Source organism: Zonotrichia leucophrys, chromosome 4, assembly GCF_028769735.1.
Source record: "Zonotrichia leucophrys gambelii isolate GWCS_2022_RI chromosome 4, RI_Zleu_2.0, whole genome shotgun sequence".
In the NCBI taxonomy this organism is placed as follows: domain Eukaryota; kingdom Metazoa; phylum Chordata; class Aves; order Passeriformes; family Passerellidae; genus Zonotrichia; species Zonotrichia leucophrys.
In genome coordinates, this window is record NC_088173.1 from 60,285,213 (window position 1) to 60,309,289 (window position 24,077).

The window sequence follows — 24,077 nt, forward strand, 5'->3', positions numbered from 1 at the left end:
ACCATTTGCAGGATTAGACTATTAAGCTACCATCAAGTAGAACTTTTGTATATTACTGCTGAAGAAGATAACTCCAAATTCCAATTGGTCTAAATTAGTAATAGCTTCAAACTTTTAAACAGAAAAAATAACTCAAGAAACTGACAACATCCTACCTGATGAGCAAGAAGCCTAAAGTCACTGCTACTTTTAGCTTCTATACTTCTGATGCTTTGAGACCAAAAGTTCAGAAGAAAGTAAAATTTCACACCATTTTGGAAGAAATTAAAGCATTTTTAAACTACCAACAAACCTCAGGACTGCAATAAATAATTTGTGGAAAGAGTGTAATAGCAAAAGAACCCCTATAAATAGCCAATTTATAGCCAATACAGGACTAAAATTAAGCTCCTTCTAATTTTATTTTCAAGACAACAAACATTCAAGCAATACGAAAGATTCCTCATGTATGCTTTGGTGGACAGATCTTTTTCCTACCTCCTAAGCAAACAGCATAATAGTCATTCACAGGATGAATGAATCAAGGAGCTTCAGAACACATTCAATCACTGGTTTTGAAAAGTACTTCTTAATGGCCGTTTAAAAGAAAGAAAACAAAGAACCCATGTTTGCAGGAAATTATATTTAAACTGAAGTATCTATGGCTACTGCTTAGATGCAATTTTTTTATTTTTTTAAACAAAGTTGACTTTCAATAAAGCCTGCATTAGTAAAAAGGAATATGATTTGCACAAACCTCTCTGAAATACCTCTATTTATAAAGCTCCTTTTTATGATGAATTGGCACAACTCTTAACACTGCACTAGCACATGTATTTTCAACACCTGGAAAGAACTCAATCTCACTAATCAGTGTTTACAACTGTAACACCAGGATTTCAGCAGTCTGTAGTTAAAACCTGGCTCACAGCAACGGCAGGAAAGGCATTACCATGCCTATACTAAATCTTCCTGCTCAGATTTATTTCCTTTAAAACCATTTCTCTGGGGTTGCAATTCTGTGCTGAATTTTATTTGTCAGTCATATAAATGACTTAACATGACAAAAACCTTTATACTCACGACAGAGGTTTTGGAAGAAACTTGAAACAAATACTTTTAGACACCAAAATAAACCAGCTTTTTTTGACCATGCCAAGAGCATTACAATGAGCTAAGTATAGATTTGCTCCCTCCTGCAAGCCTTGTATTGTACTTTTATTAAACTGAAACAACCAAGCTATGTCACAGAAGTAGTCTCCAGCAATTACTCATTTCCCTGGCTAAGGGGTTCCATACAATGTATAATTTAGACTGTTAAAAGTTTCAAAGGTTTTGGCAAGACCTTGTTAAAGCTCTTGGTTAAATATGGATACATGGAGAAACATTTGATTTTTCAAAGTGCTCTATTAGGCTTAAGGACAGCAAGCCAAGAGGATATATTGATAGATACCTGGACTTGGTACCATTTCTTTGGCATAAATAGAAAAACATACCATATGCTTGAAAGATGATAAAACTAACAATGGAGGACTGCCTTAGTGTACGTGCAAGCACGTATTTTTTGAGGAAAGTGGAGAAATTTATGCAAAAGCAATGGCAATTCATTTTTCCATTTGGCAATTTCTTTTCAATATTCATAGAACAAACACAGAATTCACTCAGAAATCCAAGATTAGTTACTTCAACAGACAATAAAGTTCATATCATTTACCCATGTAACAGAGAACAACTCCCTGTAAATTAGCCAAATTCAGCTTCTCTAAAGTCAATTTCTTCAAGAGTTTATTTTGATTTTAGGTGAAACCTTCTTAAAAGACTCCTGAAACTGTGAAAGACTTTACTTATTTTACTCACACTACACAAAACTAACTCTAAAGTACTGATGAAGAGAGGTTTCTGAGGCATGAATAAAGAAGGGAAAGATGCAGAGGTACCTTTCTGCTGCCTCATCTTGTCTTCCGTCTGCAGGAGTGGAAACTGTTTCTCCTACCCTCTTCTCAATGCAGCTGTTTCTAATACAAAATAACAAGTATTGCTTCAACCCCCTCTCTGTAGCTGGCCAGTATCAGACAAGCTTCCAGAGCTCCAGCCACATTCCATTTCTGGCAGGTTCTCTGGAGCCTCTGCAGCACAACAAGCTATTGGTTTTATATGCATCTGTTATGGGAAGCTTGCATGTATCACAGACTCAAAGAATAGCTGGAAGGGATTCATACTGATAAAGATCACCAAGTCCAACTGCCAGTACCTCATAGGACTGCCCCAGAAGGAAGGCACACCCTTTGAGTGTTGGCCAGATGCTGCCCGAACTCTGGCAGGCTGGTGCTGTGGCCACTTCCCAGAGAAACCTGTTCAAGTGCCCAACCACCTTCTCAGTGGAGCATGATGTGAGCACTGTCTAAATTCCCACTGCAGTGTTAATAATACACTGTCCTCATATTCCTTTTCATCTGACCAAATGCATATGCAACCATAGCCACCATCCCATCAGAAGCTAAGAAAAAAGGAGAATAACATGGCTCTGAGAGTGCCAAGTGGGAAGTGTGTACCTTTATTACATAAAGAAAGAAAAAGCATGATAGATCAGAACAGACCAGAAAGTCAATGCTTCAGTGGGATGAGACTACAGACATCCTCATTTTCCACTTAGGCTTTGTTAAAATTTGCAACAACAGTTTTGGGGACACAAGGTGGAAAAGAACTTTAGCTACAGATGAGCGTCAAAAAATGCTGACAAAAATATCTACAAACACTTATTAACATAAGCCAGTAAATACCTGTCAGGCAGCAACTGACCTCTGCTCACTAGTGACCAATGGCCTGATGAGAAAAAACAGTAACTCCAAATAGTCATCCCTGACATTATGCACTGCACTGGAGTTTGGCTCCTTTAATCATTTGGCAAATCTAGCTACACATACACACAGTGTTAGTTTTCTTCACTGCACTTTAAAAATGATGGATAGTAACGGTCTTTAATACAGCTCTCAATTCTTTTGCACATAAATCTTATCCAACACTTAAAAAAGGGAATAAAAAAATTTAACTTTTTGCCTTTAGGGTACTCCCTGAAAAAGTAACATGGGAAGGGGGAAGAGGGGGAAACTTCCAACATACCTTTACAGTTTAAAAGTATTTAAATACAAACATTCCTGTACTGCAATTTACAGTCTTTTACGTTTGTTCCAGCCACACCCTCAAACAAAGAAGAACACTGAATTATAGGTCTGACAGAAAAAGGTTTGATGAAACATTCAGCACACTTGATGGGTGTGACTGATCACAAATTTAAGAAATCACATTAATCTTCACAGCACCACTGTGAGATAAATACAAAATTATTCCTTACCCTGTAGTGTATTTTATCCCCAGATTTTATCTCATGGGACTCTGAATGCAGTGTTTGCACCTTAACACAAGGCTAGCAAAACTTAGTGAATTCATTAATTTACAAGAAATAGCCACATTAGCCATTATTTATGATCATGTCATGAACAGTCATAAGGTAATCCCTGAAGTTTGTTTCAGAAGTGAATTGTGACAGCCAAGTACATTGAGCTAGAAGCTGGAAGTGAAATGGAGCAAAATGGTTCCATTTGTGGTATGTCACAGCATAATCCTGTCTGGAACCTGTGCTCTTTCTGATGTTACGCCTGCCCAAAAAAGTCATGCCAATGGACATATTCATTAGCAGGAGACAAGCTGTCTGGCCAACATCTCAGTGAGTGGGTACCATGCTGCTGTGATACCAAGGGCCCTTGAAACAGTCAGAATGTTGGTTTGAATGAACCACCTTGGGATATCCATGGATAATTGTAACAGCATTAAGAGCTGTGACCTTCAGGTTCTCTGATGGGCCTTTTTGGCTGGTAGGAAGATTAACCATCAAGCTGTGTTCTGTACTAGGAATACATCACCCTTACATTATGGGACTCAGTATTAGGAGCCTCAAATATGGTTCTATGACCATGGGATCCTCTCTAAGGTTCAGCAGCTGCTTGGGAGACACAGGATCCATTTGACTACATGAGGCAAAAGTACCTTTGCCAGTAGGCTTGAGAACTTTACTCTTGAAATTATGTGGGAGGGAATAAGGAAGCTTAGGATAGGGTGGGCAAGGCAAGAGACTGGGATAATGGGAAGAGAAAGGACTTAGCAACTCACAAAGCAACTGAGCTAAAGTGCAATTCCTTTTACCACAGGCATGTACAGAAGGAGACTACCATAGAACAAACCTGTAGGAAAGCTCTAAGACTGTACCACAGAACTAGCACACTCTGATGCCCCTCCAAGATCTCTAACACATGCAGCAGAGGGAATAAAGGAGTTCGAACACTGTGTGCAGTTACAGGGTTACAGACTCTGCGATCATGCAGAATCAGTGGGATAGCTCACACAACTGGAGTGCAGTAATGAAGGGATACAGGCTCCTTAGAAAGGACAGCAAGAAGGTGAGGAAGGGTCTTGCCCCCTCACCCTTTTTTCTGTGAGAGCACTCAAACACTGGAACAGGTTGCCCAGAGAGGCTGTGGAGTCACAGAGAATCAAAACCATACTGAAATGGGCAACCTGCTCTAGGTGGTTGTGTTTGAGCAAGAAGATTGGACTGGTTGACCTCAAGAGCTGTCTTCCCACTTTAACTCTTCTGTGGTCTCGCAGCGTTCAGTTCCATTGAATTTGATTCCTTATATACTTTAAAAATTTGATTCCTGATACACTTAAAATATACACTAAGACCTCCCCAGTGGCATATGCATTGCAACTTTACTCGTGACACACAACCCCAGTGCAAACCCGCTATATCCAACTGAGTGATGTCACTGAGACCAAATTAAGGAAAGCATATTTAGGACTGTGACCCCACACAGTTGTTTTCCTAACCATGCATTTTACTTTATCTTTGTTTATTCAAAGGATCTCATTTGCATTAAAAGAACTTCCATTTCATATAGAAGGTTGAAGGATTCACTGATTTGTTATTTTAATGCAAAGCTTCTCCCAAACTGAAGCTATACTGAAAATTTCAGCAATGTAGTTGAAAATAACAAGCAGTATATATTAAGCTAGAAATCCAATCTACGTTTTTTTCTTTAAGTTGTAAAAAGAGTGCAGCAAGACTGGCCAACAGATACCTAGTAAATTTCCATTAAAATGTCCTGTATCACAGATAATGCATATAAATACATACCACTGCAGAACTGCAGAATGGTAGAATTTCTATTTATATAGGATGCTCAGCAGATGCTATGTATACAGAGAAATATTTTAACATGTCTTTCAAAACGGGGAGTGTTTACCATTGTGCTGGCTTCAGCTGGAGTAGACTTAATTTTCTTCACAGTGGCTGATATGGGGCTATGCTTTAAATTTGAGCTGAACACGGGGCTGATAATATGGAGATGCTTTTGTTCTTGCTGAGCAGGATTTACACAGAGCCAAGGCCTTTTCTGCTTTTTGTACTGCTGTGCTGGCAAGGAAGCGGGGGGTGCATGGGAGGCTGGGAGGAGACACAGCCAGGACAGGTGACCCAAACTGACCAAAGGGACCATGGCCAGACCATGTGACATCATGCTCAGCGTATAAAGTGGGGGGAAGAAAGAGGAAAGGGGGCTGGAGGGGGGTGTTTGGAGTGATGGCATTTGTCTTCCCAAGTATTCATTATGCTTGAAAGGGCCCTGCTCTCCCAGCGATGGGTGAACACCATGCCTGCCCATGGAAGTCATGAAAGAATTCCTTGTTTTGTTTTGCTTTGCTTGTGTTAGCAGCTTTTAGCTTTTCCTATAAAACTGTCTTTATCTTGACCCACAAGTTCTGTAGCTTTTACCCTTCTGAGCCTCTTTTTGATCACCCTGGTGAGGCAGTGAGGGGCTGCATGGGCCTTGGCTGCTGGCTGGGATTAAACCATTACAAACATGTTTAAACTGATTTTAACATAAAACACACTCTTCCTAATTAGTACTGTCCTGAAACATTTCATCCCTCTGTTACTTATCCAAAAATTACTCTACACCTGACACCATAAGACATTATAAAACTACCTTCAACCACATAGGCATGAGGGGTCAGGAAAATACTGACAGCTCTCAAGCTGTGAACAACTAATTGTGAAACATCTACAGTAGAAATAGAGATTTCCCTAGCACTGTCTCTCATTTTCTGCTTCTGCTGGTTGGCAGAATGTGACATACACAGAGCAATCTTTGGATAGAATCATCATAGTATCATAGAATTGTTTTGTTTGGAATAGATCCGAGATGCAAACACAGCTTTGAGCAGGAAAACACTACAGAGCACTGCATGTTAAGATACCTTTAAATAACAATTTTACAAAATCAGATTTTGAGTTAGCTGCTTGCTGACAGAAAATGCCTGGTTACATGATATTTCCATAAAAACCATGAAAATTCTGTGCTGGAAAACAGGATGAGAAGGCATGGTGGAAAACACAACATTTTAAACAGTCACTAAACATAATTGATAACAAAGGGGAAAAATGAAGATAAGAAGGAGAAGACAGTAGCAATTCCAACCCACCTATGACATTTAAGGTTCTAGACTGGAATTTCAATAATAAACAGTAATTTCTCAGTTGTGGCAAACCAATGCAACAGATAGCAAACTGTTAAGTATATAGTGTTTTCATCTTATTTCTGACCATGAAAACAGTATGCACTTTTGTGTTGTGTAGAATTCATTGGAGGATCAGGGTCTCCTTTCATAAAGTGACTGAGGTCACAAACTTCTCCAAGCAGGCATCTAGGATTCCAGGAAAAAAGGGAATGGAAGAAGCACAAAAGCAAGAGAGAACTTCCCTCTTTCTTAGATGAGAAAACGCTAAGAAATGTATGTATGGTGATAATGGAAAAATATTCATAACTTTCTTTTATTATTCTCTGATGCATTTCTCAAAGCAAAACTATTCTCTTCTTCAGAAAGGTTACACTAACTACTCTAGGTTATCCATCTTGTATGCTACAGACACATTTCTCAGGAAAATAAAAACTCAAGAAATACACTAACAGTCTACTACTGCACAACCCAACAGATATATTGTGCTGGGGGGAATCTATCAATGACCCCATTTTCTTTCTTTCACTGCTACCTAGCATGAATACCTAACTTCCCCAAGAAAAAAAATGACTCCTACGTAGATTATTAAAGTTTTTTAAGGCACTTGCCCTGGTAAGACAAATTGCCAAAACTTAATACAATCACAGCTTCTGAATTTACACTGAATTTGGCTAGTATTTTAGAAACAAGCGTCAGTTTTATTTGTTTTGAAAGATGAAAGATTAATTAGAAGAGCTATGGGACAGCAAATCTCCCTTCCTACTTATCTTTCTGTAATGATCCATACACTGCTTTGGTTTTTTCCTTTCAACTGGATATTTCTCAGCAACACTCAGAATGCACAAACTTGTATCTGGTCATAAAGTTTTATTAGAATTCTGTTGAAATAACAGAATTGCAAATAAATTATGCTAAATAATGAGGAAGTTAAATGATTCTACACTGAGCCACTGACTTCTTGGCAGCTATTTGTTTAAGTGCCTGAAGGAGTAATTGTATTGCCTCTGGAAGTTTAGTTTAAAGCAACCAGAACCCTAAGCCGTAAAATTTTAAGCAAATAGCAAGAACTACATGCAAACTCTCAGGGAAAGGGTTATGAGTAAAACTTCTGATCCATTAAAGAATGCAATAACCATGTTTTAAACATAGTTAAAAGACTTCCAAAACTAGCAATTACAGCAACAATTTTGTTCTTTTAGGTTGTCCTCATCTCCCTGCTCCAGACACTGAGTTTTGGGTGCAATTTTTCTCTAAAAATTAAGATAATTTTAAGATGTGACAACCAACATTCTGCAACAGGGACACACTATGTAGATATCCAGAAACAAAAATGCATGTGAGCAGGCAAAAAGTTTTTCAGGGGAATCATAAAATGCAATTATCATTGTTTTACCACTTTAACTCATAGAGCCAAGTGGCCTGGGAGAATACCTAATGGAAAACAGCCCTCACAACAATAAATTAACAATTATGGAAAGCAGACAATGCATTTTCAGCTTACTTTTAAGTATGAGAAGTCCAGTCACAAATCCATTTTAGGACTCAATATGGAGGAATAAACAGAAAGGAGAACAACCTCAAGTCTCTGTACACTGACCAGTTTCAGTCTCAGGTGAACACAAAAGCAAGAGCCATATATTCTATAGTTCAGGTATTTCACAGTGAAATGTGTAGACAAAAGCAGAATTTCACAATTTAAAGACTGAGCTTTTTAATATTAAGAAATGCTTGCTTTTTAACCAGATCTCTGAATTAATATCTTTATTCTTTTGCAAATATATTTTTGTAGCAGATAAATAACATCAGTTGAAAATAAATTCCTACCTGTTTCCTCTTTTCAGGTGGAAGTGATGGATCCCCATCCTATAAATAAACAGATATATTTTATTGCCAGGTTATTTCTGAAATCAGAAACTATATTAATTCTGCAAATCTAATTGTAGAACATGTATTTTAACTAAAATGTTATAAATTTTTTTAAATACTGCTGATTAATACCAGCAATACTAACTTTAGCATAAAAACATTTCTAAAGCTGAAGATTTGTTTACATTTCTAGAACAGCAGTTCATTACAAATTTGTGTCACATTAATTTTCATACTGGTACATTAAGTTGCTGTGGAATAATAATACCACAGTCAATTTTTAAATGGAATTATCACTGAAACGAATTTCCTCAGAGCATGCACTGCGTTTCTCTGTCCTATATAACAAGCACTGCCTCATCACTGCAGAACAAATGAGTAATAATATGATCAGGGCTGTGCAACTGCAGGACTACTGCAAACAAGTACCTAAACATTTTTACAGCAGCCATTATGGACTTCTTTCCAATTTTTTTTGAGGTTCACCTTTGTCCCCCAGTTATACAGTCCTCATAAAGAACAACCTACAATCAGCTCCCGATACTTCTTTTTCAGGGACTGGTGTCGCTCCCGCAGCTGGTTGGCCATCAGTTTGTACTGGTCTCTTTCTTGCTGACAGGTGTCCAGCTCTTTGGAAAGGATGAGCAATGCCTCCTTCTTACTTTCAAGTTTCCTTTTGCACACCAGGTACTGCAGAAGAGAAAAAAAGCACATGTAACAAGCCATTTCTACCCAAGCCAGTACTGAATACAAGAGGCTCAGGTTCTTCTGTGAAAAGCCGGAAGATTGCACAAGATCAAAGTCTGCCACAAGGTGTCTTGACTTATAAAGGACAATCATGGGGAAGGTATCTCAGATAGAAAGCTTGAAATCCATCTGTAAGGCTACATGTTCACCTGACCACTAGAAATATTTATCAGTTTGAGTTTCTCATTCTTTTACTTATGTGCAATAGCAAGAGGAAACTTGCAATTTGCCCAGCAGCCCTAACAAGGCTGCTAGAAGGAAGAAGCATTTGCAAAATCCCTTTTCTACCTGTGTTCACAGTATCCAGCCTCCAGGCAGCAACCACTCAATCCTGCTTCACTTCCCACTGCTGTTCTTCTCCCCACTGCCAGCCTCCCAGCTGGACACTGAAATGGAGCTATGTTATAGCAGAAGGGGTTGCAGGAATGAGAACCAAAACTTGCCTTGACTATGAAACAATTACAGCGTGATGCCCTAACACTACAGATAAAAGAAATTTAATTATGCTGTGATACTACAGGCACATGCTCATTTGAGGCAAAAAAAATGGGAAATAATGCAGGAATGCAAGAACACCTGAAAGGGGAGGGAAGGCAGAGATGAGACTTCCCCTGCGGCCATCACTTATCATGTGAAGGGGTCATGTACTAAGCAAAGCAGAATATACAAATCTTAGCTGTTCTGCATTAGTCTGATCTTCCTCATTGCCTTTCCACATTGAAAGGAAGAGTAACATGTATGTCATCCTCAATGCTACCTGTCAGAACTTTCAGGTAACTTTTTTCACTTAACATGATGTTTGATCAGCAGATTCTTATTACCCATCACTTGTCACTGTCCATGCCAAAGTGTCTATTTCCATTTCTGATGATACTGACATATGACCTGGCTCTACTTTCTGAATGTGGTCTGCAAGAGACCAAATACCATAGCAGTCGTGAAAACAATTTACAGATGCATTATATCCTCTGACAAGAATACTTTGTCATTATGGGCTCTTGCACAAAGCAACAACATCAGCACTTCCATACTGTTCAAGTCAGTGCTGCTGTTTGGGACAAAAATCATTCTTTGTATGTATTGTATGTATTCCTTGCTTGGAATTAACTTTGTTAACCTCAATTTCACATCAATGAGAAAGGAAAAAGTGAGTTTGGTATACTAGTACAGACAACCTTTTCCAAAAATGGTAAATGCTTAGTTGCAAAAAAGTGGGAAGGAAATGAGAAAAGCAATTCCAAGAAGGATTTGAACTCTCAAAAAGGACACTTCCACCTTGGATTAATTTTACTTCTGGCAATACTGAAGTTGAAATCCTGCCATAAATTTTCTGGATTATGATGCCTTGGCATCAACAAAGGCAAGTGTACCTATGTACTTATGTCCTTACTGATACCTTACACAAATGTCAAATCCCCTGATAAAGGACTGAAAGGTATGAGAAGCTAAACTTTAATATTGTCAGTAAGTGGTTATAGTAAACTGCTTCGAACTTGATAAAGTAATGCCTTTCCTTATATTTGTGAAATATTTGTCAATCTCTCTTCTTTATTTCCCTTTTCATCCCGTCTAAGTAGTTCTAAAGCAAGCCTTTGCTAAATTGTTTTTAAATATTAACAATCTGATAGAGTAGTTGCAAACAAAAATGAGTAAAAGCAAACCTCGCAATCACTTAAAAAAACCCCCAACCCAACAGCCAAATCCCTGAACCAAGTAGCCTGTCCTGTTCCTTTACCAGGAAGAATCCCATGAAGAATGAAACTGGCCCATCCAGCCAACACCTGTGTGGAGTGGAGCAGCCTATACCACGCACACAATGGGAGTGGAAAGCAGCCAAACGTGCCTTACACACCCCCAGTCCTGCAGGTGCCTGCAAGCCCTGCCTCAAGTGCTGCTGCATGAAACCGTGTCTGAGAGTCAGGATGGACCAGAGCATGTGGATTACACTGCAAAACCCAGGGCTCACCCAGCAGGAAATGCAGACCTGGCAGCAAACAAATCTTGCTTGTGCCATGAGTCACAGCCCTCTACAAAAGACACACTCAGCATACGAGAAGGCTTCACCTTTTACAGCAGCACTGGCAGGGGCTGGGGAATTCTCCATTACCTGTTAGCCTGAGGATAATGAATCATAAACAGATTGTGGGGACAGTAATGTTCAGGGTCTGAATGAAAAGGAATAAAGATGGCCTCCCTGTTTAAAATCTGTTTTAACTGGATGAACTATATACTGACGCATTGGCATCTCTCCTCAATGTACTGTTTGGAATTTACAACAAAAATGACCACATAAAAGATTTTTTTGAAGTAACTTTTGCCTTTTACACATATTGAATTTCTCAAATAAATAGAAAAAATCAGTTATAACAATTTGCTTCCATGGGCTTATGGTACAAGAAACAATAAAGCCAGAGCATTTCTGTAGAATCTGATTATTCAACAGGGCTATGTTTGCAGTTGCCATTACCATTACTGAAGGAAAACCAAATTTCACAAAGACGGACCTCAAAGAGGTTATTCAATATATTTATTTCTGAATGTTAAAAAACAGTGTAGCAATAATAGCCATAAAATGACCTAACAGCTGTATACCAGAAATGGTTCTAGTCAGGGAAATAACGGAGTCCCATCAGCAGTTTCCCTTATATAGACAAATAAATGCAACAAAATTGGTATGCTGTCAAAAAGAACACAGGAGAGTGACAAGTTGTTTTGGAAAAATGAAAGCAATAAGGCAAATTTTCTCAAAAAGTCTGAAAAAAAGTATTCAGTAGAGGCTTTTGGCATTTACTCATGCAGAGACTTCTTCCCCTGCAACTGAAGGAAAGCCCACATCTCAGGTGTTGTTTATCAGTGAGACAAAGAAGTGAATTCTGTTATGCACCATACTTACTATGAAATATTCTTACTGTATTTTGTTTCTTTTTAATTATTGGTAGAAAATAATCTATGAATTCAAAAAACCAAGTTAAATGAGAACCAGCTGCTATACATTCAATCTAAAAGTTACAATGTACAACTTTTCATATCTGTCTAGTGGCTTTTATCTACCAATGTGCTGTTATCTGCAATAAAGTAAATTATAATTGCTACAAGGAAGAACATAATAATTAAAGGGATATATATGACATCCTACATTACTGTCTGAACTGCTTTACAGCCAGATGACTACTTTAGTGAAATTGAGTAAAAAGAGACTGACATTACAGGAGAGTGTAACTGCTGCAAGGTGACCCTCTACATCGAACACTTACTATTTGTCCATGGCTATTTTTAGTCACAAATCTGGGTAGATCTCATTAATGACGCTGTAGACATGGTCTAATAATCTGATGAAGCTGGGACACGGTCAAGGTTTTAGACTTTCTTTTTTTAAACCAACAAACACATTGAATTGCTATCAGACTTTTAAAAAAAAATTGTACAAATTACTGGCCTATATTTTGGTATTTAATGACAATTAATGTCATGGAAAACATCTAATTTTCTGAGAGTAGAAGCAGAGATACTATCTCTAGCCTATGCTTTGGAATCAGTGTGGATCATATTCTGTCTTCTCTTGACACTTGAGGGCCTTGGGTCCTCAAGGCTACAACATTACATTGGGCCTTGAAACCTACAATCTACCATGCTCTCTGAGAAAGTCTACTCACCATCTTTAACAAGAGATCCAACTGCTACCAAACTGCCCTAAGTTTTATCAAATTTCTCCTGACTGTAGTCTTGGAGAAAATTCTGTTGTAGAAACCGAAGGGTCCCAAAATGCACTGCAATTTCACTGTTTGGGATGTTTGTTGACTGTGTTTCTGTATGTTGCTCCCCTTGACTTCAGATTAAACTGTTAACTTATCTGAAAGAGACAAGCACTCAGACCTAGAGAAATTACTGGCCATTTGATTGCCATTCACTTCCTGATGCAATTTATCTCTGATAAAACCTGAAATAATGCAGTGACCTTGGTTTTATCCCATCGTATCAACTCTGCTTTTCCTGCAGCCCAGCTCTAGCTTGCCTGGCTGCCTCCCGGCTGCTGAAACACAAAGCAGGCTGGTATCATTCCCTGATGGCACAAGTGATACAAGCAGCTCCTCAGAACACCACGTCTTGTCTTGATGGCAATGCTACCCCACATCATCTTCACCAGCCATTCAGGAATACCACAATTTGGCAGTTAACACTACTGTGTGATGTGGCCCAGCCCTCAGAAGTTTTGTATGCTGTGCATCAAACATTATTAATTTCTCTGTTAGTTTCACAACATCCCTGCAGGTCTCTTAGTCCAACCTGAAACATGGAGACATGAAAAGCAAACACTTGTTTTGTTGCCCAAAAGTCCAGCATGCAGGTCTTCACAGCACCCTCCCACAGCTCCAGAGAATTTTGGAGCACAGTAAATCACAATGCCAGCTCTTTTAGTATTTTCATTTCATTTTCCAAATGTCAAAGGCATTACAATGCCAACCCAACCAAGCAGAGAGCTTAGAGTATCTGCTCCACTTTGTTCTTCCCTACAGCCCCGGTGTTTGTGCACATTAAGTAAAGCTGTTAAACTAGTGGCACCAAAACCTCATCGAGGTTTGGCAAATTACATTTCATGCTTTGTTTGAGAAGGAAACATGACAGAATGTTACAGAGAGAATACAAACATGAAAGTCTCACCAGTTTTCCTTCCTCTTCTCTCTTGCCCACATAAAAAATTGTGGAACCAATGGGAAAGGTGTGCTCTGCCAATTACAAGCAGGCTAGGTACCTGCTCAACAGTTTGGTAAATCCAAAATTACTAGGCAAGGGAGCTCAAGAGAGAAGCATATCAACTCCCTCTGTGCTGCTGAAGACCATACACAGTCAATAACCAAGAAACAGCCTCTTGTGAATGAAAAAAATTAAACACAAAGTACATCTCTGCAAACTAGCTGTAGGAGGCACAATCACATGTGAGTAGCTGTAAACAGCATACACTAAACATTCTAACATGTGGGAGGTGACAGTGAAAGAGAAGCACTTTGACATTGGATTTAATTCTAGTGCTGTCTGCTGCCATGGGCAGGGACACCTCCAACTAGTCCAGGTTGCTCAGACTCCCATCCAAACTGGCCTTGAACAACTCCAGGGATGGGGAATGGACTGTACTCTTGGGATAGTAACTTGATATTTATGAAGATCTGGTTTATGGAGGACTTGGGCCACCAGCAAGAAAGTTCCTGCTACAGCTCAGTCTCTTGCATCAAACCAGCAGTTATTGATCAAGTCTTCACCCTACAGCTTTACACCAGCTTTTAAATACTCTAAATGTGGGTCACTGAGTGACATAAATGTTAGATGAAAACCAAGAGCCCAAAAAGAAAAATCACATGGTAACTCAACAGAGTAATTAATATTTCATCTATGTATATATTTTATATATATATCTCCATACATCCATCACCAATACATGAAATAAGCTAGAGAACAGGTAAAAGGTGGATTCTGGCTCCTGAAGTGAGTTCTTCTGCATCCAGTTTGGGAGATTACCAATGGAAAGAATGACTCTTTTATGCTCCTTCAGTGTTTGCTAAGTTGGCTTTGTCCCAGTATTCCTACCCACGTCATCCTATCCAGTTAGTTTAAAGAATGCTCAAGGTACACGTGGTGCAAAGATTGTTCAGGGTACCAGGTGCACACTAGGCCTGAAATACATGTGGCTGTAAATTAAGTGGAAAAATACATAAATATGGAGGCAAAAGAACAAGCAAGAAGTTTGTGGTGAGCATAATAAAACTAGAGAAATATATGTGAAAAGGAAGAGAGCAAAAGGCACTGAAATGGAACTATAGTCAAAAGGAAAAAGAAGGATAAATACAGAAAAATACTAAAACAGACAAAAAATTTTCTTTTGTAATGAAAAATGAAAAGACAGCCTACAAAAATAAATGCTGTGTGTACAAGTGTTTGTGCATAAGGACCAAACATGCATCCTTACCACTCTTCTTAACCCCTGTAGCACTACAGTTTTAAGAGTTACAGGTGCTTTGACAAGTATTCCAATTATTCCTACCTTTCAAACCTGGAAGATTTGGCTTATGCAAATGAAAATGTATGTGACCACAGGTCTGAATCCATCAGCTTCTGGTCTTTCACACCAAGATTTTTAACCCCATCTTATGTTTTAAATGTCTACCATCTGCAATGGGAGAGTGTTTGTTTAGAGCTATTATGTCTTTTCTTGCCTGTGTTACCTTGTACTTTGTAAGCATTTCAAGATTTTTATGAAATGCACAGGGGGAAAAATTACCCAGCAGACACTGAAGCTAGGAGGCCTTGAGAAAATCTGTACCACTGGGAGATACGGTAAATTCAAAAACTTATCACAAGTGACTTCAGAAGTCAGAGCCACTTTCTCACAGACCTATTAGGATTTGGAGTTAATGGGTAAAACACATGGAGTGAATTACAACAGCCAAAGAAAGAGGAAGGAAAAGGAAGAAAACCTGTATCTTGACATCACCCAGAACAACAGGCTGTAAGCCTGCTGTGGAAACAGACAGAAAGGAAGGAAAGGTGGAATATAAGTCACTATGCTCTAATTCTTTCTGGAAAAAACAAATTATATGTATTTTTAAGTATCTACAAGAATGCAGCTTAGCACAGTCAATAAAATTTACTACAATCAAGAAGCCCCTAAACTGAAGTAGGTGTTCAATTTTAGGATAGAGTTTTTAGGTTTAACTACATAAAAAGTAAAGAAAGTTCCAAAATAATTCTAAATGACATTTTAAAGCAGGGAACAGCAACATTTCCTCTGAAGACACCTCATGATTTGCCTCCCATCTGAAATCACCCCCACCCCAAATAAAACTCCATTTGATAAATGAGATGTCAGATTCAGCACTGCACAACCAGAATACTACTAAAAGTGCACTTTTCACTTTCTCCTGGATCATTTTGTGTTCTTGGAAGTCCTGTATTCACAGACAGTCTCCATTTCTGGATGTACTGTGCTAGCACAGATCTGGGTCCATACAAACTCCCACTGAAAGCACCAAGAGCAGTGACAGGTTCATCACCCTAAACTCAAATATTTCTCTTTTTGACAGGTCAGGGCTTTAGGCTTACACTCAGTTAACATAATGGAGGGAAAGCCCTCTTGAAAACAAGGGAATTCACCTGTGTGCATCATACTGTAGGACAGTAGACTCAGTCAGGTTTACTCAGGCCAATGCCATTTGCACAGAAGTTTTATCTGCTAGCTGTAAGTACAAAATTACTGGTTTTGCAGTAATGCAATGTAAAAATCGGCATGCCAGCCTGCTTCATGAGTTTGGCTAATAAACAGATGTCTTCAATAATACTCCTTTAAATGATACTGACCTCAAGGTGCTTTGAGTTTGCTAACTTACCCTACATACGTTATGTGTACCTATAAAAGCTGTGGATGGTTTAATGGGGGTGCAGTGGACAATAAAGTTTCTTTTCATGTAACTGGAAAATCCTCCACCTGTTGAGGCTCATGGACATGGTGCTATTATATTCTTTTCTCCCAGAGTATAAATGTCACCATGGGTCTCACAACCCCTTCATACGCGATTGAAGTGAAGTAAGCACACAAGGCACAGGGGCAGCCCGGTCACCCAGGCCGGTGCCGCAACTGGGCTGGGCTGCGCTGCTCCTCCGGGCCCGAGGCCTCGGCCGTCCCTGCAGCTCAGGGAATCCTCGGCGCTTCCAAAGCAGCCACGGCTACAGCAGCAGCGCCCTGAAGCCGCTCTCCGCAGCCCCAGCACGTTAACACACGGAGCGGCTCACAGGCCCTTCCTGCGGCGCTCCGCAGCAGCGCCGGGCCGCGGCGGCAGCCCGAGCAGGGCCGGCACCAGACGTGGCCACAGGGCGCAGCCGTGCCCGGCACAGCTCGGCGTCCCCTGCCCGCTGCCGCAGCCGCCCAAGGGCCGGGTCCCCTGCCGGCGGCTGTGCCCCTGGCCCCGGCACTTCCTCGAGGCGCGGGGAGCAGCCAGGCCCGCCCGCCGCTCCTCCTCGCTGCCCGGCGCCCCGGCCCGCGGCCCCCCCGCCGCCTCACCTCGCTCAGCAGCCCCTGCCAGTCGCTCTCGCTGCGGTGGGAGCCCATGGCTCCAGCGGGCCGCGGCGCCGGCGAGCGGCTCCTCCCGGCCCGGCCTTCACCGAGCAAGCCGCGGGAGAGGCGGGGACTGCGGCCACCTCTGCCGGCCCGCCCTGCCCCCCGAGCGCCGCCGGGACGGCACGGCCGAGCTGCCGGCGGGGCCGGGCCGCGGGGCAGAGCGACGGGGCCCGGGCGGCACCTGCCGAGGGCTCTGCGGGAGCGTCTGGGGTGCTGTCCCACAGAAGGGTCCTCCTCGCCTTACGTGCGCCTCCTGCATGACAGCTCGGCACTGCTGCCATCCCAGGCCCTGGACAGCCAGCCTTCTGTGAGAACTGGTCCATGAGGGAAGCGGCAGCAGGGAGGTTTTAGTATTACATGTGTGTAACAGAATTATGTAAGCACCTGTGTTGGGTGTGTATTGTAAACCACAGCGGGAGGACAAGGCAACCACTTTTTCAAAACATGATAGTAGAACACTGCCCACTTTGAGCACAGATCTCTGCTGCTGCTCAGTTCACGGAGGTGTAGATAACCTCATGACCCAGGACTTGATCTGGCTCCTTTATTTCCCGGTTAGCACAGACGCTCCTCCATCACCGGAACCCAAGCACGGCGCGCACACAGCGCTGCTGGGAGATGCAAAGCTATGTTTCATGTCGGGTACAAAGAGGTGGCGTGTGTATTTGTGAATGCGAAATGTGTGGGCCCCAACAATGGGAGAGCTGTGAATTCTAATAATAACTGAGGAAAATAAAGCATGGAAAAAGGCCTTTGAACCTATCTTTTGTTTGCAATTAACCCTAGTTGATTTAGGAGCACTGGAATTAAGGTGTTAAAGATGTTGCTTTTTGCTTGCATTTAATCCATAAAAAGCTCTGCAATAATAACCTTTTGAAGTATAATTTTAGAATATTACTTGTATACTTGAAACTATAGCTTTGGAATATATATAAAGGAAATGTGCTTATCTCACACCTTATTGAAGCAGTGAAAAACAGCTTGAGAAAGGAAGATGAACATCACCTTAAGGATTTATGATTTTGACCAAAGGGAAGCTAGACATCACTGTAATGAGATTTATAGTCTCTGCAATTAAAAGATGGACACACATCTGGGGAGCTGGACCCCACCAGATGGGATTCGTCTTTCTTCTTTTGGAAACTGGACCGCCACCATCTGGGGATACTCCTTTGAGATACATCCTGAGAAATTAAAATCACAACAGTGTATGGAATTATGATGTAATAATTTGGAATAAAAATTGCTGATGAGTAAAAGATTGGAAATAGAAACTGCTGAAAAAAACTGATGGGTACCCCTATAAATACCTGTAACCATCAATTATCAGTGTGCAGTTGGAGGGAAAACTTCCCCCACTGTACCCAGCGCTGTATTGCTCATACTTTACCATATTAAATAATAAATTGATTTCTGCTTGAATATGGGCCTAGTCAAGCTGCTTATTTATAACACTGCTCACCCTTCCTGGTGCCTCTGCTCCAGCCGTGCCCTCCGCAGCTCCCACGGGTACAACATCCCCACAGACCACATCAGGTGCAATCATTATCGTGCTCCTAACACAGCAAGTATCCCCAGGACTTACATTTTCCAGGCACAGTCCAAGTGTAATTGCATGGAGAATTCAAGCAGTTTAACCCACAAGTACTCTTTGTTTTAAATAACACCACAAACAGCACAAGACAACATGATAAAATATGGATGCCTTGTTCCTTACCACAATTTACCCATTGTTAAGATTTGTTTGTGGTTTGGTGTCTAGGCACAATGTCCTTCTGTTCTCTAAAATGGCTTGGAGAGACCCATTTGACAACTTCTCATCCCTTTGAGCATGTGATGCCTTGGCCTTGCCACTGAGAACGTTTCTGTTCCAGGTGCTTAATTAATGGCTTATATAGAAAGAAACATAGGCCATATTGAAATCCAACAGGAAATATCTTTGAATGGAAGACCATAAATTTTAATAAATGCCTGTGGTTATCTGTTGTCATTATATTGCAAGGGTTCCATATTGCCAGAGTTTTGTACCTCCTTGATGTTTCTCACAGGCAGGTTTCTCACAGGCAGCTCCTCTAGCACTGCCACATCCTTGTCCTCACAGCAGCCACTGACTCCAGTTCCCCTCAAACAACCAATCCACTCTTTTATAACACTCTGCTAATTGGCTACAGCTGTGGCCTGGTAAAGTCAGGCCTGCTCCTAGTCCTTAATAATTGGCTCAGCTGCAACTCTTTAGGGTCTAAGATTACTTTCTATACTACCTTTATTTACTTATGTTCTATCCCCCTACAGTTATCTCCATATTAAAAAGGAAAAAAAAGTCCAGGAGAGCAGCTTGCTTTAATATGGAACCTTTGCAAAGTCCATACATTTCACCTGCAAATTATTAACATAGATATTTTTTCCAAATTATGAACCATTTTCTCCTATATTAGCTGCTCCTCATCTGTAGGCATTCTGTAACTTTAATGCTGTAGAGGGTACATTGGTCTTTGCTGTTTGTCTATATTTTTCTGTGGTTTATGTTGTCATGTGTGCGATATATTCCAATCCTGCATCTCCTTGCGGGCTTCTCAGCAAACTGTTTCTGAAAACAGCCCCTTATTTGCACAGGTAAATAGCAAATAATGAAAATTAAATTAAGAAGAACTATAATTTAAACCACTGCTTAAAAGAATTGTTAATTAATTATATTAGAAACTCAAATATTTTCTTAGTGTTGTTAATAGTTAAAGTTATACAACTGCTAGTGCAGATGGACGAAATAGAATATTTTTCCCAGTTCTGCTTCTTATTTACAGAATTTCTCTCCTTTGTTTTCTTGGTTGTGTAGCATGGTGGACTCAGAATAGTCTTGCAGAAAGAGCACTGCTTTAAGAAAGATAACCCCTTCAAAAGTCCTCATTTTTGAGGGATGTCACTCATTTTAATCCCAAATATGCTCACACTCCTCACAAACACAAGGTTTTAATTTTATTGATGACAAATATTCAAATGAGAAGTAAATATTCAAGAAAGGTTATTAAAACAAAAGGAACTCTCAATGTTTTCAGCTCTTATGATTTTATCAAAAGGCTGATGAGAGCTGGTGTTTTTCAGAATGCCCAAGCTCTTGTATGAGAATAACCGCTTTCTTTTGAAGTAAAAGTAAGATTCAAGGGAATAAATTAAAAATAAGCTGAAATGTGCCTTGAGTACATTTGATAGGATCAGAAAGAAAATAAAAGGACCCAAATATGTATTTTTTTGGTAGTTCCTTTCAGTTCTTGATATCAAGACTTTTGTCAGTTTCTTTTACTTTTCTTTCCTCTGTGCCTTACTTACCCATAGTTAGTGCAAAACCCCAGCATAAGTCTCAGTTGGAAGCAGGCTATTTCTGCAGCCTCTAGGCAGGAACAGATTGAGCTAGGTGTCCTGTTGTAACTCAGGCAACCAAGTTAGGAAGATGACAGAAAAGAAATACTATCACCCTAGTTTATAAACAGGAAACTGAAGAGAGTAGTGATTGCTTTGCCTAGGAAAACTGAAGTTTCAAACAAAACCAGTAAGCAAAATTGCAGGGTACTAGTTTGCTGTTTTAATTGCAAAACTAATGGGGTGTCTTGTTTCTTTTCCTGCCTGCTGCAGTAACTGCTTTTGCACCATTGCCTTGCTGGTATTAGAAGAACACAGTGAATGCCTGAAACAAAAAATCATCTCTCAACCTTCCTCTTCAGCTACCATCCCGTTGTCTTAGTCTCTAGATCTGTTATCTTCTCTGCTTTCTTCCTCTATACATTCACTAGATAAACTTATCTGCTTCTAGCGTTTCATCTTCCTTCTCTGCAATTCTGCTTTGTGATCAATCTTTCCCTTAGTATCTTGATTTCATCTGTCTTTTCACCAGATTACCCTCCACTTCTCTAAGCATTTTCTACATTTCATTAAGAAAGCTCCAAACTTTCTGAAAAACTTTTTTTGGCCTGGACAAATTACACATTCAGAATCAGATCTAAGTGATGCAAGTACTCAGGTAAACACATGTAAGAGATTTAAACAACAGTTTTCATTTGTAGGAGACTTAATCAACATTCCTAAAACACAGATTTCAGAAATCAGCATCTTTGTTATAAATTAAGAAAGAAAATAGCCTGGGTTGGTATCCATGGGTAAGCAAATGAAGGGATTGCTTCAAATTTTGCAGCCTCTTTTTGTCAACATTTGTCTACTGCACTAACTCCATCATTATATCTATGTCCACTATAAGGAAATACATGAGTAAAAACCCAGTGTAAATCCTTAAGATCTGGACAGGCTACATAATTGAAATGTAATGAAAACATGTAGTGCTTGTCTCATGAAGGATGATTCAATCTGACTCTCCATGGATGTTTCAGGGTTCCATTTAATCAGGGTTTAAATACCTCTGAATGAGAATATAACCTATCAAAGATAAAACATTCATTTTAGTACTCTTGCTAATTTATACTGGCATTCTTTTTCATGTTCTTGCTAATCTGATGATAACCACATGTTAAAAATTTCATGCACACATTTTAGAGGAAATATACTGTGTTTGCTTAGCTTTTGTCCATTCCCACATTTGTTTTCTTTCCTTTACTTTTGCCTTTCCTTTTTTCAGAGGCTGCTCTTTGTCCATTTATATTCCAGCTGCACCTTCTCAATTTTCTCAGGTTCATTGCTGGTTTCACTCTCCTGTATCAGCTCTTCTACTTCACCATGCATGATCTGTCAGCAGGACAATATGATCTGCAGATCAGAAGCAGTTTAGCAGTTATTAATTTGTGTTGAATCCTTTTATGGCCAGTCAAGTCCGTGAAGGACACATCTTAGGCAAACAACAAAGATCACTAAAATGATGGTGTTTCTCTTTTCCTTTTCAGTGGTTTCAGACCTTCAATATATTGCTCTCTTTTGTGAATTAAATGCTTCCTGTAGCATTAAAATTGGAGGCTGTCTTTATTATTTTTTGCTTATTTTAAGCTATCTTATGACTGTTGGTGCAACTGAATACAGGGATTCAGAGTAGAGTGTCTCACTCTTCTAGAGAGAGAGTGGAGAAAAGAGAATTTTGGGGAAAAGACAGCAACAGACAATGATCTGCACAAACCAACTCTAGGATGAAACTTGGTGTTGAGGTCTGGCCAAAGAAGTGGGGAAAACCAAGGCAAAGCAGCAGGTAAGAGCAGGGAGTGCAGGTAGGGGGCAGGATGCTCATGGAAAGAATTGAGGGGAAGTTGTAAGGGTGGGGCAGAGGAGAGACTGCAAATTTGGAAACAAAATTACTTTGGAAATGAACAAATGCAAGAGAACTGTCCTAACTTGTAGATTTTCTGAATGACCGAAAATCTTAAGTCAAGAGTGTTCTGTTGTAGAGATTTTCTAGTAGTAATATTTTATATGTAAGTTCATATGCAAGTGCTTTGAATAATTTTGTTTTAAAGCCCGGTGACATTGCAGTGTCTAGCTCTTAGGCACACTTCTGTCTAGAGAAGCCTTTGGCCTTCAAATACCAAAGTCTTCATTGGAAAACAGCTGATTAGGTTCTTCCTAGCTTACCTAGAGTGGAAATGCTCAAAAAAATGGGTTGGATGGTGGGCACAGGTGTTAAAGCAGGTAACCAGCCCCTAAAAATTGCTAGCAAACACTCATTACATGGAACTGGTCAGTTGAAACACTCTCTTTTTGTGGACATACTTAGCCTGGCACCAAGTCTTCAGTGGAGTCCCCCAGGAGCACCAGGCTGTGGATGAGGCTCTGCTCTGGGTGGCATCAAACCCAACTTGGACAAGAAGGCTCTAAGTTCTCTAAAAGCATCTATAGAATTAATAGGTTTGATCCAGGCTGTATTGGAAAAGTTTGGCACTGTAATCTGTCCTAGTAATAACAAATTACCAATACAGGGTTTAATAACAAGTTATGTTCACCAGCAGAATTTGTGGCTCTTGCCACACCATAAGAATAAGGAAAACTCAGTAGGAACTATAAGACAGTGGTAAAGAAAACAAATACAACATCTCAGAGCCTGTTTTAAGGCTTGTCATTACAGTTGAATAGAGTTAGTGTAAATGAATTCTGCTTTCCCAGAGGCATCCAATTCCTCCTGTCAAGACAGTCTCTCAAGAGAGACTTGAAAGTCTCTCACTGCCTTCCTGAATTATTATTATTTTCCTTAAAATTTTCTTGCTATTGATGTAACTAAAAATTGCATATAAGATCAGAGAAGATATTTTGTCAAGTGACTCAGACAGGCACAACTGATGGATGCTGAGCAAACATGTACTGCATTTTATTTTCCTCTCAATGCACTAGAAAAATATAAAAAACAGTTCATTTTACTAAAAAATCAGGTGGTAAATTCATGCTACTTTCTGCTACTACGAAACTGGAGAGTGACCCAGTACTGCCATCAAATCTGACATACGAGTGATTTTTCAGACCTGTAGGTTCAATTTTCAACTGGTGGGGTATGGCAAATCTCTGAAAGCTGTCAGACCATTGTAGTGATTTTTATTGCTGTGACCATGCCAGACTCTTCAGCACAAGGACTGCCACTTTACATACGTGGTCAGTACTCAGCAGACTGTAAGCAAAGAACAAGATGGGCCACAAAGTACAGCCAGCTTGATCCTGTCCTTTCTAGTCAATTTAGAGAGAATAAAGAAAGAAAGCCCACTGGCAAAGTGCAAAAAATGGAATTGAAACAAAACTTACTAAGAATATCATAGCAAAATCATTTTTCATTTGAAAATGTCTGTCTGGAAAAAAACCCAAAATTTCTCAGCTATGGTGTGAAATTTTTCTGGGT

At 40.0% G+C, this 24,077-nt stretch overlaps 1 protein-coding gene across 4 annotated transcripts in view; it reads right to left on the bottom strand.

Moving 5' to 3' along the window:
• Positions 1-17,456, bottom strand: part of CCDC149 (coiled-coil domain containing 149) — a 50,517-nt gene extending 33,061 nt beyond the window's left edge. For 2 of the 4 annotated variants that reach the window (XM_064711894.1, XM_064711893.1), the window contains exons 1-3: positions 17,213-17,456; positions 8,947-9,108; positions 8,377-8,415 (exon numbers count right to left, since the gene is read on the bottom strand). In XM_064711894.1, the coding sequence (XP_064567964.1) occupies positions 8,377-8,415; positions 8,947-9,108; positions 17,213-17,260 (249 nt within the window). In that variant the 5' untranslated portion in view covers positions 17,261-17,456. The remainder of the gene's footprint in view (positions 1-8,376; positions 8,416-8,946; positions 9,109-17,212) is intronic. The other 2 variants (XM_064711896.1, XM_064711895.1) reach the window with 1 other exon arrangement.
• Between the last annotated feature and the right edge of the window lie 6,621 nt (positions 17,457-24,077).